Consider the following 19193-nt stretch of genomic DNA (forward strand, 5'->3'; position numbering starts at 1 on the left):
TATATCTCCTATTCTCACAGAGATCCCATGCTGAAGGGCAACCAAGCAGATGATAATATCAACTGTGAATGCTTTAAAGACATCTGTCCAGCAGATTGGGGTTTGCATTGTAGTTATGGCCAATATTTTAAAACATTGTTTTGAATCATTTGATCTGGATCTGAATCCTAGCTCTGCTATTCACCCTTGATCACCTTTCTGAATCTCTCCATTCCTCTGTTTTCTCATCTGGAAATATGCACATGATATGAATTGGAGGAACCTCAAAGGACTGTTGAGAGAAGTAAATGAGGTCATTGATGATTAAGCCTTTAGCAGAGTTCCCTGCAGAGGCTGTAGTCCATGGGGTCGCAGAGTCGGACACGACTGAAGTGACTTAGCAGCAGCAGCAGAGTTCCCAGCATAGAGCAAGCGCTTGATCAATGTTAATTGTTGTTTTATTCTCTGCGTGCAGGCCGTCCAAAATTCTAGTCCTGTGCAGCAAACACATACACCCAACGTATCCTGTCAACTGCAGCAAAGAGTATTCACTGCAGAAAAGAGTATTCACTTTGGGGTATTCACGTGGTGGGGGAGGCGCCAGAATTGGAACTTGATTCATACAGATAGCTAGCTAGCTACAGGGTGATAATGACTGGTCACCGAGGACTCGCTGTGCTCCAGGGGAAGCACGGCAAGAAGCAAGTACATTCATGGCATTTGGCATGAAGTGGAGTAGGGAGAGGCCCAAGCTGGGAAGGTCAATCCAGAGCCAGATAAGAGGGAAGGAGAGCTATAATGTGGGCTTGTCCTAACAGAAGCAGGCAACTCAAGAAACCTGGCAGATGCCAAATGCCCAGGAGAAGGGCAGGCAGGGAGGCCAAGCAAAGCAGAAAACCTCCCCATAGCCAGGCGGCCAGACAGATGGCAGTGCGTGTGTGCACAGCTAGATGTCCTGGCTGGAGCTGGGTAAGTGACCAAAACACAGGCTTTCTCTCCCAAAGGGATTGTTTTGAAAACAACCACCTGATGGTATAATGAGCTACCATCTGATAACAGTGAATTATTATCTAGAAATAAACAAAACAACTGACCTCAAAACACTTTTCTTTCTTTGCTTGGTGAAGCAGGCTAGCCATTCCGGGCAGCAGAACTGGAAAGATGAACATTTCCAAAAACTCTTTGGGGGAACCTAAAAAAAAAAACAAAAACATTCCCATCCCAAATCCCAAATGGCCCAAGTTAATCTGGGAGGAACATTTGCTTCTGAACCAAAAAAAGGTACTCTCCATTAAACAACATGACCATAAATGTTGCATTTGACTCCAGACTGCTGAGTTGGGCTCTATTACGGAAGAAACTTAAAATATCCCCCTGAGTCTGGTGGGGCTGTAGACTGGGTCCCACTCGGGGTCGAGGTCACAGGCACAGCCAGGGGCCCAGCTCAGCTGGAGGGAAATACACAAGGGGAGTGTGGTGGGAACTGAGGCCACAAGGGAACAGGGCGGGGTACGAGGTTCGGATCCTCAGGGCACGGTGATGGTGGTTGCCAAGGCCCAAAGTACACCGGCTGAGGGAACAGAACAAGCCAGCAGGAGAGGGCCTGGCACCAGTGGGGAGGAGGAATGGGAACTCAGGGAGGAGGACGAGGACACCTACGTCTCTGGCTTCTGCATGCCAAGCAAGACAGCACGATATTTTCTTTCACGCTGTACATTTTCCCCCTTTGTATTTAACTTAGAACCTAGGTATGCTTGTTATTGATCATCTTCACTATTAATATATTTCAACCTTAAAGATACATCAGTGGAATAAAGGACACTTTAATTAAAACAAGAACACATTCTTTCTTATTACATGATCTCCCTGAGTTCTATCTGTCCACCCGGTCCCCACCCCATGATTTCGCAAAGTTAGAAGTCCCAAAACATAGACCTGAGATCTCACTTCCTTACGTACATGTTTTTGGGTCAACTGTTTCCCGTTTCACTTGAGAACAGGATGCTTGTGAGGCCATGGTTAAACGAGGAACTGGATAAAGGTGTTCTGCGTTGAAGCCATGGAAAACCATTTCCTCCAATGGCAACACCTGGAGTGGTGGTGCGAGAGAGAATCAATTCATATTGTTTAAATAATTGTATTTTCTTTTATAATCTAACAAAGAATAAAATTCTGTGTCAGACTTTAGAGGGGGCATACTGAGCACTAATCTTTCTCTCTCTTCTCTCCCAAGACACCTATAAATAACAATCAAGAAATAAACCCCTAACGAAGAACACAAAAGCAGAAACATCACTTTGCTGACAAAGGTCCATCTAGTCAAAGCTATGGTTTTTCCAGTAGTCACGTATGCATATGAGAGCTGGACCATAAAGAAGGCTGAGTGCCGAAGAATTGATGCTTTCAAATCGTGGTGCTGGAGAAGTCTCCTGAGAGTCCCTTGGACTGCAAGATCAAACCAGTCAATCCTAAAAGAAATCAATCTAAATCTTCATTGGAAGAACTGATGCTGAAGCTGAAGCTCCAATACTTTGGCCACCTGATGCGAAGAATTGACTCATTGGGAAAGACCTTGATGCTGGGAAAGACTGAAGGCTGGAGGAGAAAGGGGTGATAGGGAATGAGATGGTTGGATGGCATCACTGACCCAATGGACATGAGTTTGATCAAACGCTGGAAGACGGTGAAGAACAGAGGAGCCTGGTGTGGTGCAGTCCATGGGGTCGCCAAGAGTCAGATGTGACTTAGCAACTAAACAACAAGAAAGAATAGAAGGGCTGTCAGTGGGTGAGAGATCTTCAAACATTTCCAAAAGAAGCAGGATAAAGCCTGTTGTCAGATAATGGAGAGGAGTGGCAGCTCAGAATCCACAGGAGGAAACTGCCCTCAGAAGGCAAGAGTCCATGTTCCCACCAGAATGCTCAGTGGCTTCAGTGCTCCGAAATTCAACTCCACAGAGTGTGGAGATGAGCAAGGAAACAATATACAGGTGAGGTTACTTGAAAATCCGGCTGGGGTTCCCTTGGCCTGCCCCTCTGTCACCCCTCCCCCTGCCCCCGTCAGCATACATAACGCTACATTCACAGCAGCCCCTTCTATCTTGCTCTCCCTCCTTTCCAATGAATCTTTTGTAAACAATTTAAACAAACAGCCTGGGAAAGAGTACAACTACTCAGGGTGCCAGGTTGGCTGTCAAAAGATTAAAAAAACCCACAAACCTCAACATTGATTTGGAGGCTCCCAGCTCAGTCCCCAAATAGGGACTCCCTGCCTGCCAACCCTGAAGAAAAGTCCTCCAGAAGACAATCACCCACCATGAGCTCCCAGCCAGTGTTTCTATTCATAGAAGTGACCCATCCAGAAAACAAACCTACAGGTATGGCAGGAAAAAAAAGAAAAAGAAAACCCCACCTCTTTGTAGAAAAATCCAAGGCCTGCATTTTAAATTTTGAATAAAAAAATCAGAACTTTCTACATAGGTGAGGAACATCAACAGCATAAAAGACAAAGATCAAGATCTGTAAAGAATAATTGACCCTGAAGAGGCACAAATATTTCAGGGAAGAGAACTGCAATTAGTATTTGCAGAGAAACTTGAAAAAGCACTGCATCCATAAAGCAAGAACAGGATGCTAGGAAAAAGGAAAAATCACAGGCCATGCAAGTTCTTAGACACAGAATCTCTAACAGGGGCAGCTATAGTGAGATACTGGAAGTCTGCTGCTGCTGCTAAGTCACTTCAGTCGTGTCCGACTTTGTGCAACCCCATAGATGGCAGCCCACAGGCTCCCCTGTCCCTGGGATTCTCTGGGCAAGAACACTGAAGTGGGTTGCCATTTCCTTCTCCAATGCATGAAAGTGAAAAGTGAAAGTGAAGTCGCTCAGTCGTGTCCAACCCTTAGTGACCCCATGGACAGCAGCCTACTAGGCTCCTCCGTCCATGGGATTTTCCAAGAGACTAGGTTTTGGACCCATTCCAGTGACACTGCTCATCCTTCATAGCCCTACCTTTTTATTTTAAACTCCATGAAGACCTATTTTATTCCCAAGAATATTGCCTTAAGTAAGTGTTAGTCGCTCAGTTGTGCCGACTCTTTGTGACCCCATGGACTGCAGCCCACGAAGCTCCTCTGTCCATGAGATTTTCCAGGAAAGGATACTGGAGTGGGTTGTCATTTCCTTCTCCAGGAGATCTTCCTAACCCAGAGAGCGAACCCAGGTTTCCTGCACTGTAGGCAGATTCTTTACCAACTGAGCTACAAGGGAAGCATCAATATTGTCTTAGGGCCTCCCTTCCTGATGCTTTGTCCTTGGCCCTCTCTTTTCCTTAGTACAATTTTAGCCCAGCCAGCTATGCAAAAAGAAATCTGCTCCATCTGCAAAACTGTCCCCAACATGGAAGCGACACTGAATTCACTGGAAAGGTCTTCCTCACCTAGGATTTCATTTGAGCCCTTCAAAGGCCCTGTGAGTCAGTCAAGGATGACCTGCTCCATTTAACAGATGCAGAAACTGAGACTCAGAGTGGTTGTGTGATGCCCTTTAAGCAGCAGAGGTGGGACTGGCCACTTCTGGTTCTGGTTCCAGGGCCTTTCCTTTCCCCACTTCCCGATTCATGACACTGTCTGATGCTCACCAGTTATCAAAGCTGTTCTCCAGTTAGAACCTTTCAGTTAGGTTGGGGCCCGGGTGATACTCACAGTAACCACAGCGTCTTGTTTGACTTTATATCCTTCAGGAAAGGGAGGAAGCTCAGCTTCATACTCTGTGGGGAGTGGAGGAAAAAAAAAAAAGACCCTCAATTCCACACTTCATTAAAGCTTGATGTAATTCCGTTTCCTCTGAATAAAATATTCTTAAATTTTATTTTGGTTAGTGGTTTACAAAAGTGAAAAAACAACAAACAGCGTGTTCATTTAAATGGGTGAAGGATGATTCTTCTCTTGCGTGAAAGAGTCTAGGCTTTATGTAAGAGTTTGAAACTCTTCCTAAGCAGGTAGATTTAGATTTTGCCCCCCAAATTATGCTAATGACAAGGGATAAAAGAGGAAGAAAATGAAGAGCATGGCTCAGGGAAGACATCAACAGCATACAGGAAGGAGAGGGGAGAAAAGGAAGAAGAGAATGCTGTGTATAGGAGGGCAGAATAAAAGAGACAGAGGCAAGATGAGCCATCTCAGGCATTTCTGGGGATGGGCGTGAAGTTAAGATTGCCAGATTGGGGCACACAGCTAGAAAAGCAATCCCATAAACCCTTGCTAGTCAAAGCATTGCCCACAGACCAGCAGCATCGGCATTCCTGGGGAGTTAAAAACACAGCTAAGGGGCTTCTCTGATGGCTCAGTGGTAAAGAATCTGCCTGCCAGGGCAGGAGACAGAGGTTCAATCCCTGATCTGGGAGGATTCCACACACCTTGAGGCAACTAAGCCCATGTGCCACAGTTATTAAGTTTGTGCCCTAGAGTCTGCAACTGCAACTGGAGAGTAGCGCCTGCTCACTGCAAGCAGAGAAAGCCCTCGGGTAACAATGGAGACCCAGCACAGACAAAAATAAATAAATAAAAATTATATATATAAATATTATATAAATTATACAAATATTATATAAATTATACAAATATTATATAAATTATATGTATGCATTATATATGTGTATAGTATATAAATATTATATGTATAAAATTATATAAATACTATATATGTATACATATATATATAATGAAACTAAAGTTGGAGAGGTCCTACTGTAAGCTCCATTAAGTTTCCAGCTTTGCTATACATTAGAATCACCTGGTAGCTCTTTGAAAATGTCAATGTCTTGGCCCAACCCCAGAAATTTTTATTCCAATAGGTCTGAGGCAAGAACCAGAAGATCAGTATTTTTAAAGTCATCAGCTGATTGTAACATGCAATGAGATGGAGAATGATTGCCGGGTTTCAAGACTGATCACAGTTAACCTGCTGCGGAGCTCAATGCAAAGAACATTCCGCACAAGCTCTACGACAGCTATTGCTGAAACAGAAAATGCCCATGGCTGTATTAGTTCTGCCCCTAAGGGAAAGACTGGTAAAATATTTCCAGAAAGGAGAGTGTTTCAAAGGCAATCGCATAGTTGCTTTGTAGTGATGAGGGAAAACAAAATTTCTGGGTAAAATGGAACTGATGCAGTTGTACTGAAGGCAAATTTTATTCCATCATCTAGTTCCTTATCTGGAGAAGGCAATGGCACCCCACTCCAGTACTCTTGCCTGGAGAATCCCAGGGACAGAGGAGCCTGGTAGGCTGCAGTCCATGGGGTCGCTAAGAGTCAGATACGACTGAGAGACTTCACTTTCACTTTTCACTTTCATGCATTGGAGAAGGAAATGGCAATCCACTCCAATGTTCTTGCCTGGAGAATCCCAGGGACAGAGGAGCCTGGTGGGCTGCCGTCTATGGGGTCGCACAGAGTTGGACACGACTGAAGCGACTTAGCAGCAGCAGTTCCTTATTAAGTAGCACAGAAATTCTCAACTTTTTTTTTAACTCTTAGGTATCAGATTGGGAACAAGTACGTCAGGATGCAGGTTATAAGCAATTTAATTGGTTTCTAGTGCTGTGTAACAAACTACCACAAACTTAGCAACTTTAAATAATGCAGATTTATTATCTCACACTTCCCGAGGGTCAGGGTTTCATCAGGTTGAAATCAAGGTGTGAGCCATGACTGTGATCTCATCTGACAGCTGGAGTCCTCTTCCAAGTTCACTGACGGTTGGTGGGATTCATTTTCTTGTGGATATAGGTCTGAAGTCCCCGTTTTCTTTTGGGTTGTTATGAAAACTGCACTCAACTTCTAGAGGCTTGCTACCCTCAGATCCTTGCCACAATAGCTCACTCATGGTTATTTGCTTCTTCAAAGCAAACAGGAGTCTCTTCTGCTTGAATCTGACTTCTTCTAAGGACTCACCTAATTAAGCCAGGTCCGCCTACAATAATCTCCCCAATTTAGAGTCAACTGAGGGTATTCCCGGGTGGTTCAGGGGTGAGGGCTCTGAGCTTCTAGTGCCAGGGCTCTGGGTTCAATCCCTGGCCAGGGAAACTAAGATTCCATGAGCTGCATGGTGCAGCCAAAAACAAAACTACAGATTCAGTTTAGAAAAAAAAAGATAACGTCGATAGATTATACACTTGAATTCGATCTCGAAAATCCTTTGACACCAATCCCTGGCTTAGTATCTGATTGGACAGCTGAGAGGTATGTGCATTAGCGGCAGGAATCTTGAGAATTCTGCCCACCATGGTAGCTCTAGTTCTACCACGTTAGTTTTTCCTCTCGAGCAAAAAAATGTAAATTCACTGTCGTCCTCCAACACATTGAGAATCACCAATGTGGTGTAAAAACTGTTTGTTTGGATTTAAGATACATATACATTTACAGGCTTCCTGGTAGCTCGGCTCGTAAAGAATTCGCCTGCAATGCGGGAGAGCTGGGTTCAGTCCTTGGGTGGGGAAGATCCCCTGGAGGAGGGCATGGCAAACCAGCCCAGTATTCTTGCCTGGAGAATCCCCATGGACAGAGGAGCCTGGCTGGCTTCAGTCCGTGGGGTCACAAAGAGACCCCATGGCTGAGTGACAAAGCACAGCATAGCATACATTTATAGCTTTGATTACAAAAGCAATACATGCTTGTCAGAAAAATTCCAAATAACACAGAGATGTATAATCACACCTAATCCCATTACAGCTCATAACTATTGTTGGAATTGGCATAGATTCATCCAAGTCTTTTTCAATGCATTTACTAACCTTTGTACATATTTCACAAATACATTCATTTACTTTAGATCTCCTGCTGCTGCTGCTGCTAAGTCGCTTCAGTCGTGTCCGACTCTGTGCAACCCCATAGACGGCAGCCCACCAGGCTCCTCTGTCCCTGGGATTCTCCAGGCAAGAACATTGGAGTGGATTGCCATTTCCTTCTCCAATGCATGAAAGTGAAAAGTGAAAGTGAAGTCGCTCTGTCGTGTCCGACTCTGAGACCCCATGGACTGCAGCCTACGAGGCTCCTCCGTCCATGGGGTTTTCCAGGCAAGAGTACTGGAGTGGGGTGCCATAGATCTCCTAGACTAGGTCAAATTATCCAAGCATAGAACCTGATAAACACTGTGTCCTTATTCTGCAAAGCTCATATCAAGTCTTATTCTTATTTGAAATGTATAAAAATTATTGAATATCTCTTCTAATAGACTGGTTTTCTTTGGGGGTGGGGTGGGGATGTACCTGGTCTCTTTGTGCTCACCATCATATTCCCAAGAATATGAAGCTGAATGTACTTTTTTTTAAAAAAAAGAAAAACTGTTGGCCACTCTGCATAGCATGTGGGATCTTAGTTCCCCTACCAGGCATCAAACACACGCCCCTGCATTAGAAGTGCGAACTTTTAACCACTGGACTACCAGGGAATTCTGAAACTGAATGAACGACGCAATCAATGAATGCATGAACAAAACAAGTATTACAGCAAGTTACTTCTGACTGTCACTTCACTGTATTTATGAGAGCCCACTGTGTGCCAGGATCCATTCTATGTCCTGAATCGTGGAATTCTTTCAGTGCTGCTACTATACCATGTGCCTCATTTATTCAACCAGAGTACTTAGTAGGCTTCTGGATTACTTCCAATTTTTCATTATTACAATGCCACTGTAAGCATCTTTATACATTACACCATTGATCAGAAAGGAGGTGCTTTTGTAGGATTAACTCTTAGATGTGAAATTGTTCTTTCAAATGAAAAAACGATTTAAATTTTGGGCCAAATTGCCCTCCAAAAGGTTTACAATAATCCATACTCCTAAACCCGTCTGTTCTTCTCAGGTATAATCTATCTAACACATATTTAAAATTATATTTTACTTTTATCTATAATTCCTTAATCATTACTTATCTGCCATATTTTTCCCAAGGAGAAATTTGATGGAAAATTACAAACATTTTCATCATACAACCACAAAAGATATAGTTATGATTCTGCATATGATTCTGCAGAAGTATGGGAAAATAATTAGCTTCAGGACAATCTGATGTGTTTTTTATTTCAAGCCTCTGTAATGTTTAAGAGAATTTGGCATATTTGAGAATTTAACACTGCTATCACCTTGTGATTTCAATTAAAACATAAATTGATTAAAGACTGATGCTTTTTACATTGAAAGCTTTATGAATCTGATTAACTTTGTAAAGGGAACTGAAGAAAAATTTGCTGATTTGGCATTAGAAATTCTTAAGAAAATCAGGTGTATTCTGTGTATAAATGTTGACAATCTTTTAGTTACTTAAGCTTATAAACTGGATTCCAGGTCTCTCCCACTTTTCCAAAGTTTGCTTTATGCACTTCACTTTGACAAAAGACCTACCTGTGTTCACTAACCAAAATTAGTCCAAAGAGCATTGTTGTTTTTATCAGAAAAGATGAAAACTGAAAAAGGACATTCAGTTTGTTGTGCAGTGAACTGTTGTATAGGAAGTGTGTACCCCAAGCAGTGGAGTTCAGTTCAGTTCAGTTCAGTCGCTCAGTCGTGTCCGACTCCACAACCCCATGAACCACAGCACACCAGGCCTCCCTGTCCATCACCAACTCCCAGAGTTTACCTAAACTCATGTCCATTAAGTCGGTGATGCCATGCTCCTTCCCTGGGACTACACTGAACTCAGCATCAAGCTGCCATAGCTTTGAATTCTCTGTGAACACTGTGCTTTTTCTCAATTTATTTTATGCATCCTTTAGCAAGATGTGACCTAAGGTATAATTACTTCTTCACTTCATGCCGTTTTGGCTTCTGAAAGGTTGCATAGGAACTCTCTACTTTTGGATAGCAGAAGGAACCTGAAATTGGTTAGGAGAATTTGATGCTCCATATTTGTTAAACAAACAGTAATCCAAGAACAAGTAAAAGTAGATGTTCATTTTATACAACAACAGCAACATTATGCAAGAGACAGAGCAGAAACAGCCTATAACTCTGTTGGTGGAACAAAACCTTTGCGCTCAAATTGGAACCTGCTCCCCACCCTGCCATGCTCCAGGGACGTGACATAATGAAATGTCTGTATTGCTTAGGCCACTATTGGTGGGGCTTTCTGTGATTTGCAGCTGAACATGTTTCTAACTGAAACAGCCATTAAAATGCAATGTTCCCCAACAGTGGCCTACGGGAAACGGATGAACCAGGAAGGTGGAGGCTGGAAGTAAATCCAGTGAACACTTGGCTAGCATACTCTGTGGTGAGGGGCTGTGCAAGGTGCTGGAGGCACAGATGAAGAGGGCAGATGAGCTTAGTAAGAGCCAGCGGTTACGAGGTGTGAAAGCAATGTTGTAGAGGGCTGCACTCAGGAAGCACCAGGAAGAGACTTCAAAATCAGTGTGAAGAATAATAGAAGGCTTTCCAGAAGAGAGGTCACTTGGGCTTGAGTCTTAAAAGATAAAGATAGAAGAAAGCAGAGATTGTCCAGTGAGAGGCAAAGCTTGTGCAAAGGCTCAGAGGAATGGAACAGCCTGGTGTGTTGGAAGGCATGGTTTCTTATGGCTAAAGGTACACAGCACAGGACAGTGGTACTGGGGCTTAGTCACTTGCCACGAGAGCTTATTTAAAATGCAGAGCTTAGGGACTCACCCCCAAGGAATAGGGGTGAGTCATCACACCAAAGGAATTTGCACGTTAGCAAGTGTCTGGGAGATTGTGACGTAGGTGCCCCAGGTCTACACTTTGAACGACGCTGGCGTGTGGCTTAAGGGCTTAAACTTGAGTGTCGCACATATCTGAGTTGCAGTCTGATTCTACCACTTATTTGGGGCAAGTTTAAGCTCTCTATGCCTCAATTTCCTGATCTGTTTAAACCACCAAGTTGCTATGAGGTTTACACAAGAGGAAAATCAAGCACCTAGCACAGTGCCTGGCACATAAAGGGCAGCTCTGTAAATGTTAACCATTAGGATGATTTGGATAAATGGTAGGTGATGAACCTAAAAAAAGAGAGACAGAGAGCAAATTATTGGTTTTTTATTTTATTTATTATTGGCTGGGTCTTTATTGCTTTGAGGGCTTTTCTCTCGTTGCAGTGAGCAGGGGCTACCCTCTGGTTGCGGGGCACTGGCTTCTCATTGTGGTGGCTTCTCTTGTTGTGGAGCTCGGGCTCTTGGGCCCATGTGCTTCAGCAGTTGCGGCACGTGGGCTCTGTAGTTGTGGCTTCCAGGCTCTAGAGCACAGGCTCAATGGTTGTGGCTCATGGGCTTAGTTGCTCCACAGCATGTGGGATCTTCCCACATGTTCGATCAGGGATGGAACCCGTGACTCCTGCCCTGGCTGGTGGATTCTTTACCACTGAGCCACCAGGGAAGTCTGAGACCAAATTACTAAAGGGCTTAGATGTTAAGCTAAAAAGCTTATATTCACCATGAAAGCTATGAAAATCATTCTAGATCATTGGATGATGTGATCAGATTTTGAGAGAGCTTCTTGTGGAAAGATAGTCTGGAAGGAAGCCCTTCCCAATTAGAAAGCTACAGCAGTGATCTAAACAGGCAGTGGTAAGGGCCATGAGAACCAGGGGGTGGGGAGTTGGGGCTCACAGGAGATAGACGGATGTGGAGCCAGTAGGATCTATAGGGATTAGAGAATCAATGTGGGGATCATGAAAAGTGAAAGGGACATATATAAGATGAACTGCTGATTTCCGAACTGGCAGTCTATGATGGAAAATAATTGTTGGTGTCTTGAACAGTGCCTGGGGTCAATGCCTGGCCCAACATGGGTAGATATGATGACTGACGTATGAGAACGATTTCATCAGAGCAGTGAAATGGGAGCTCATGGGTTTATAGAGGAATGGGAACGACAGCAGTGTTGAAATCAAGCAAGAACCTATGGTCCTAGCCCATCATATCCTCCACTTTCCTTCTGTTTGTGGATAAATTTTAGCCAAAGAATAATCAGAGAAGGGAGAAAATGCAGAAACAGAGGAAAGCAGTCCAACAAAACTAAATAAAAATGGTTTAGTCATTAAGCATAGTCAGGGACCTTTAGTTCCATCTCAAGAAGGACTATAGATAATATTCTGAGCCATATCCTGTAAGCTGTCTTACAAGTACTGAAATACCCAGCAGGTAGGGGAAGAAGTTAACTGCATGATGACCAGACTGCAGCCATAACATGAGCTGCCACAATTCCAAAAACTGACCTCAAGCAAATGGGAACCAACCGACCCTGGAACTGAAGATTAACTGTACTCTAAACAGTCAAGATGATCCTGGCCTGACCACCGGCGACCAATTTCAAGATGACCGTCACAGGTGATTGTGCTATTTCTGCATGTAGCCCTCTCCCTCAGCCTACTGGTTGGGAAGGGGTGGGGGACAGAGGCAGGGAGTTGGCCTTTGGACAGGAGTCTGCCTCCCCCACCACCCCACCCCTGCCCACAGGTTGCCAGCATCCAAAATGAAGCATACTTTCCTTTCCACCAAACCTGCCTCTTTACTGGCTTTTGAGTGATGAGAAGCCAGACCCCACTTCTGGTTGCAGTGCAAACAAGAGTTCTTTTTGGAGCTGAGAGGGCATGAAGAACAGACAAGAGCTAGAAGACAACAGGGGTCAAGGGAGAGGCTTTCCCCAAGCTAACTGACTACAGGATGCTTGGAGGGAAAAGCCAGCAGCGAAGTTAAAGATGTAGGAGAGATGAGTGATAGAGCAGGATCCGAGGACACCAAGAGGAAGGTACCAAAGCACAGATGCAGGGCTGAGCTGTGTGGGTAGCGAGATAAATACTTCTTCCATGTATGCAGACACAAATCTGTCTGCTAGTATTCGCAAGTTGGAGGATTCTCTCCCTACTCCTGATCACCTGCCTAGTCTCAGTGAATGCCTCCTCCATCTGTCAAATGGTTTCACCAAGTCAGAGGAGTGGAGGAAAAACTTGGGACCAGCACATGTAGGCAACGTGAGAAGGCGCTGATGGATGCTGCCTGATAAGCATTGCTGACAAGCCATCTGCTGCCATTTTTCTCCAGTTGCTCAGCTGCTGTGCTGGGGGAACAAGCACTGACTCAGAACTGGTCCATGTTGTTACTTAGCAGGTGACATGAAGGGACCTGGTTTCACAACAGCATTGAGAGCTGAGGCCAGCAACTAGCTTTGGAGTGATGAACCTACAGCAATAATGAGGATGCCAATGGCAATAATAACAGCAATATCAGAATAGAAGACTGTAAGCTTCAAATACCGCACAACTGCACTCATCTCACACGCTAGTAAAGTAATGCTCAAAATTCTGCAAGCCAGGCTTCAGCAATACATGAACTGTGAACTTCCAGATGTTCAAGCTGGTTTTAGAAAAGGCAGAGGAACCAGAGGTCAAATTGCCAACATCCGCTGGATCATCGAAAAAGCAAGAGAGTTCCAGAAAAACATCTATTTCTGCTTTATTGACTATGCCAAAGCCTTTGACTGTGTGGATCACAATAAACTGTGGAGAATTCTGAAAGAGATGGGAATACCAGACCAGCTGACCTGCCTCTTGAGAAACCTATATGCAGGTCAGGAAGCAACAGTTAGAACTCGACATGGAGCAACAGACGGGTTCCAAATAGGAAAAGGAGTACGTCAAGGCTGTATATTGTCACCCTGCTTATTTAACTTCTATGCAGAGTACATCATGAGAAACGCTGGGCTGGAAGAAGCACAAGCTGGAATCAAGATTTCTAGGAGAAATATCAATAACCTCAGATACACAGATGACACCACCCTTATGGCAGAAAGTGAAGAGGAACTCAAAAGCCTCTTGATGAAAGTGAAAGAGGAGAGTGAAAAAGTTGGTTTGAAGCTCAACATTCAGAAAACAAAGATCAGGGCATCTGGCCCCATCACTTCATGGGAAATAGATGGGGCAACAGTGGAAACAGTGTCAGACATTATTTTTGGGGGCTCTAAAATCACTGTAGATGGTGATTGCAGCCATGAAATTAAAAGACGCTTACTCCTTGGAAGGAAATTTATAACCCACCTAGACAGCATATTGAAAAGCAGAGATATTACTTTGCCAACAAAGGTCCATCTAGTCAAGGCTATGGTTTTTCTTGTGGTCATGTATGGATGTGAGAGTTGGACTGTGAAGAAAGCTGAGTGCCGAAGAATTGATGCTTTTGAACAGTGGTGTTGGAGAAGACTCTTGAGAGTCCCGTGGGCTGCAAGGAGATCCAACCAGTCCATTCTAAAGGAGATCAGTTCTCGGTGTTTATTGGAAGGACTGATGCTAAAGCTGAAACTCTAATACTTTGGCCACCTCATGCAGAGCTGACTCACTGGAAAAGACCCTGATGCTGGGAGGGATGGGGGCAGGAGAAGGGGACGACAGAGGATGAGATGGCTGGATGGCGTCTCCGACTGGACGGACATGAGTCTGAACTCCGGGAGTTGGTGATGGACAGGGAGGCCTGGCGTGCTGTGATTCATGGGGTCACTAACAGTCGGACATGACTGAGCAACTGAACTGAACTGAACTGAAGTTCCAAATAATTTGACTCAGTCTTGGCTAAAACCATAGTTATAAATCATTAAGTCATAAGCAATCACAAGATTTAATTAGAAGCCTTAGCAGGAAAGACGTTTATTGATACTAATACAGGTGCTTTTGAAAATAAAAAGCCCTGGATTATCTGTCACTGGAAAGAAGAGAAAACTGAAGAATATTCACAAGTAAGTCATCGTACAGACACACACATGCGCAGGACTAGCCAGATAAAATAAAGGTCTTAATACCTATTCTCATTTTCTTGAAATTGAGTTTCTGACAGGTCTGTTAGCTGTGATGATTTGCTTTTTAAATGGAGATATCCTAACAAAATATAATACTTAACCTCAAACACACGATCATTACCAAGCCTGCTTTTCATGTTTGCTGCGAGAAACTGAATTTACTATGTTTGTTATAGAAAATTACATTTGTTAGAATGTTTGTTTTAAGAAACTGGATCTATCGGATCCATGTTATAACAATCATTTCAGGGCCTGTGTATATAAACTCACCATCTTTGACCTCATTAACGTCTATTTGTAACTCTACCACTTTCTAAGTGACATCAAATTAGCTGCTTTTGAGAGCAACAAAACACTTCTGTCTTTACCTTCTTGCTAGAGGCCTGTGTGACAAAAATAAATCCCATGATTCTAAAACAAATGCAAAGCACGCTTCTTTGTCAACATCAGAGCATTTATTGAGCACTTTGTAAATGTCAGGCACTGTGCCAAGCACCTTCGCGTATGTCGTCTTAAGCCATCCTCACAACAGCCCTGTGAGGTAGGTACAAGGATTATCCCCTCTTTGAGTTGTTGAGCAGCTTCCCCAACAAAACACCACTAGTCAATCGCATTGCGAAGAGCTGTTTGCCCTGGAGAAGGGCACACTGCTGGGAAAAGACAGCCGCAATAACAACCTTCTAGTGACATTTGAGTGTTTTCTGTGATTACCAACTGGGATCACAGCACCAGGAGGGTAAGGACCAAGAGGTAGACGTTACAAGGAAAACATCCAAGGTGAAACAGATTTTTCTAGGTATAATGCAATACGGGAGAAGGAATTCAAGCATTGGGTAGGAGTTGAAATAGACTGGACATCTATTTCATTTATTTCTATGGTCAAATAGATATCACCTCTGAGTCCATTATTCTCTTCTTTCTTTGCATTTTCCACTTCTCTCAACTCATCACTCTCTCCCGCTACCTAGTCCAATATACCAGCACATTCAGTCTTTTCTCCATTCAACATTTATTGACCTGCACTGTCCAATATAGTGGTCACTAGCACATGCAGCTGTGTTAGCTTATCAGAACTTATTAGAAGCAAAACAAAAAATTCAGTTCCAAGGTTGCACTAATCACATTTCAAGTGCTCAATACCCATCTGTGAAAGTTCTAGGACAGTACTCTTTCAGACAGTTGAGGTAGTGATGGTAGCCGCAAGAATGAAAAATCTGAGTTCCTGACCTTGAGGAGTACACAACCTTAGAGAGAAAAATAAAACAGCCAACATTATTTATTAAGAGTAATACACACTGAGCCCTTGTTGTCAAATGGGCACCCTGCTAAGCCCTTTCGGAAGTGACCCTTTAGCTGCATCCTCCTAACACCATGAAAGAAATGCCGTTATTACACTTATTTTACTGACAGGACGAGATGCAAGTACACCTTGTTTTATTGTGCTTCACTTTATTGCACTTAGAAGCTATAGAGTTTTTCTTATTTTACAAGTTGAAGATTTGTGGCAATCCCACCTACATCAAGCAAGTCATTTCTCAACAGTATCTGCTTACTTTGTGTCTGTATCACATTTTGGGAATTCTCACAGTATTTCTAACTTTTTCTTTATTTTGTATTTGTCATGACATTAGTACTGCAAAAAGACCATAACTCATGGAATGCTCAGATGATGGTTGACAGTGTTGTTCTTTTTTTAGCAATAAAGTATTTTTATTTTTGGCCACCCTGGCTTGTGGGATTTTAGTTTCCCTACCAGGATTGAACCCGGGCCCTCTGCAGTGAAAGCTTGGAGTACTAACCACTGGACCACCAGGGAACTCCCCAGCAATAAAGTATTTTAAATTAAGGCATATACACAGTTGTTTTAGACACAATGCTATCACACACTTAACAGACTACAGGATTGTGTAAACAAATTTTTATGGGTACCAGGAAGCCAAAAAATTCCTGTAAGTCTATTTATTGCTGTGGTCTGGAATCCAGTAACTCAGAAGTATGCCAGGTATACTTAACTTGTCCAAGGTGTGTGAAGAGTAATATGGGGCAGCAAGACCAAGGGAACACTGCAGGTCAACAAAGGAAGGTGAGCTAAATGCCATTTGGGGATTTTAAGGAAGGTCAGAGGTAGACAGGGCTTCCCTCTTAACTCAGTTGGTAAAGAATCTGACTGCAATGCAGGAGATCCGGGTTCGATTCCTGGGTCGGGAAAACCCCCTAGAGGAGGAAATGGCAATACACTCCAGTATTCTTGCCTGGAAAACCCCATGGACAGAGGAGCCTGGTGGGCTACAGCCCATGGGGTGGCACGAGTAGGACACTTAGCAACTAAGCCACCACCGCCACAGAAGCAGAGAAGGATTCAAGCCAAATCTGTCTAGATCATGGTTGCTCAACACGTGGGCCACAGACTCTCTACATCAGAATTACCTGGGGTGTTCCTTAAAAGTGCAAACCCCCTACACCCCATTAGGAGGCCTGTGGGTGGGGCCTGGGAATCTATGTTTTAAACAAGCTTCCTGTCTCCATCTCAGTGCTTCTTTCCTGCTCACTAAAGGAGGTTTCATTCTTTCTGGAGTTTTTTCTCTACTCTTTCCAGTAGCATATTGGGCACCTATCGACCTGGGGAGTTCATCTTTCAGTGTCATATCTTTTTGCCTTTTCATACTGTTCATGAGGTTCTCAAGGCAAGAATACTGAAGTGGTTTGCCATGCCCTTCTCCAGTGGACCACATTTTGCCAGAACTCTCCACCATGACCTGTCTGTCTTGGGTGGCCCTACACAGCATGGCTCATAGTTTCATTGAGTTAGACAAGGCTGTGGTCCATGTGATCAGTTTTCTGTGATTGTGGGCTTCATCCTGCCTTCCCTCTGAGGGATAAGGATATGAGGCTTATGGAAGCTTCCTGATGGGAGAGATTGACTGTGGGGGAAACTGGGTCTTGTACTTATGGGGGGGGGGGGGGTGCCATGTTCAATAAATCTTTAATCCAATTTTCTGTTGCTGGGTGGGGCTGTGTTCCCTCCCTGTTGTTTGATCCGAGACCAGACTATGGTGGAGGTAATGAATAATGGCAACCTCCTTTGTTGCTGTAAAGAACAATATTGCATAGAAACCTGGAAAGCTAGGTCCATGAATCAAGATAAATTGGAAGTGGTCAAACGGAAGATGGCAAGAGTGAACAGTGAACAATGACATTTTAGGAATCAGTGAACTGAAATGGACTGAAATGGATGAATTTAACTCAGATGACCATTATATCTATTACTGTGAGCAAAAATCCCTTAGAAGAAATGAAGTAGCATTCATAGCTAACATGCAATTCTTGGGTGCAATCTCAAAAACGACAGAATGATCTCTGTTCGTTTCCATGGCAAGCTTTCAATATCACAGTAATCGAAGTTTACGCCCCAAACAGTAATGCTGAAGAAGCTGAAACTGAACGGTTCTATGAAGACTTACAAGGCCTTTTAAAACTGACACCCAAAAAAGATGTCCTTTTCATTACAGGAGACTGGAATGCAAAAGTAGGAAGTCAAGAGATACCTGGATTAACAGGCAAATTTGGCCTTGGAGTACAAAATGAAGTAGGGCAAAGGCTAATAGAGTTTTGCCAATAGAACACACAGGTCATAGCAAACACCCTCTTCCAACAACACAAGAGACAACTCTACATATGGACATCACCAGATGGTCAATACTGAAATTAGATTGATTCTATTATTTGCAGCCAAAGATGGAGAAGCTCTATACAGTCAGCAAAAACAAGACTGGGAGCTGACTGTGGCTCCAAATATTGCCAAATTCACACTTAAATTGAAGAAAGTAGGAAAAACCACTAGACCATTCAGGTATGGCCTAAATCAAGTCCCTTACAATTTATACAGTGGACGTGACAAATAGATTCAAGGGATTAGATCTGATAGACAGTGTGCCTGAAGAACTATGGAGCTATGGAGGGAGGTTCGTGACATTGTATAGGAGGCAGGGATTAAGATCATCCCCAAGAAAAAGAAATGGAAAAAAGGCAAAATGGTTGTCTGACCAGGACTTACCAATAGCTGAGAAAAGAAGAGAAGTAAAAGGCAAAGGAGAAAATGAAAGATATACCCATTTGAATGCAGAGTTCCAAAGAGTAGCAAGGAGAGATAAGAAAGCCTTCCTCAGCGATCAGTGCAAAGGAATAGAGGAAAATAATAGAACAGGAAAGACTAGAGATCTCTTCAAGAAAATTAAGAGATACCAAGGGAACATTTCATGCAAAGATGGGCTCAATAAAGGACAGAAATGGTATGGCCCTAACAGAAGCAGAAGATATTAAGAAGAGGTGGCAAGAATACACAGAAGAACTAGACAAAAAATATCTTCACAACCCAGATAATCATGGTGTGCTCACTCACCTAGAGCCAGACATCCTGGAATGTG

At 43.5% G+C, this 19193-nt stretch overlaps 1 protein-coding gene across 1 annotated transcript in view; it reads right to left on the minus strand.

Annotated features, from left to right (window-relative positions):
* IQCK (IQ motif containing K) overlaps positions 1-19193 on the minus strand; it is a 151856-nt gene that overhangs the window by 130710 nt on the left and 1953 nt on the right. Inside the window, exons 2-4 of the mRNA XM_052656234.1 lie at positions 4680-4744; positions 1939-2068; positions 1074-1171 (exon numbers count right to left, since the gene is read on the minus strand). Coding sequence (XP_052512194.1) covers positions 1074-1171; positions 1939-2068; positions 4680-4744 — 293 coding nt within the window. The remainder of the gene's footprint in view (positions 1-1073; positions 1172-1938; positions 2069-4679; positions 4745-19193) is intronic.

The sequence above is a fragment of the Budorcas taxicolor genome, chromosome 2 (assembly GCF_023091745.1).
Source record: "Budorcas taxicolor isolate Tak-1 chromosome 2, Takin1.1, whole genome shotgun sequence".
NCBI lineage: Eukaryota > Metazoa > Chordata > Mammalia > Artiodactyla > Bovidae > Budorcas > Budorcas taxicolor.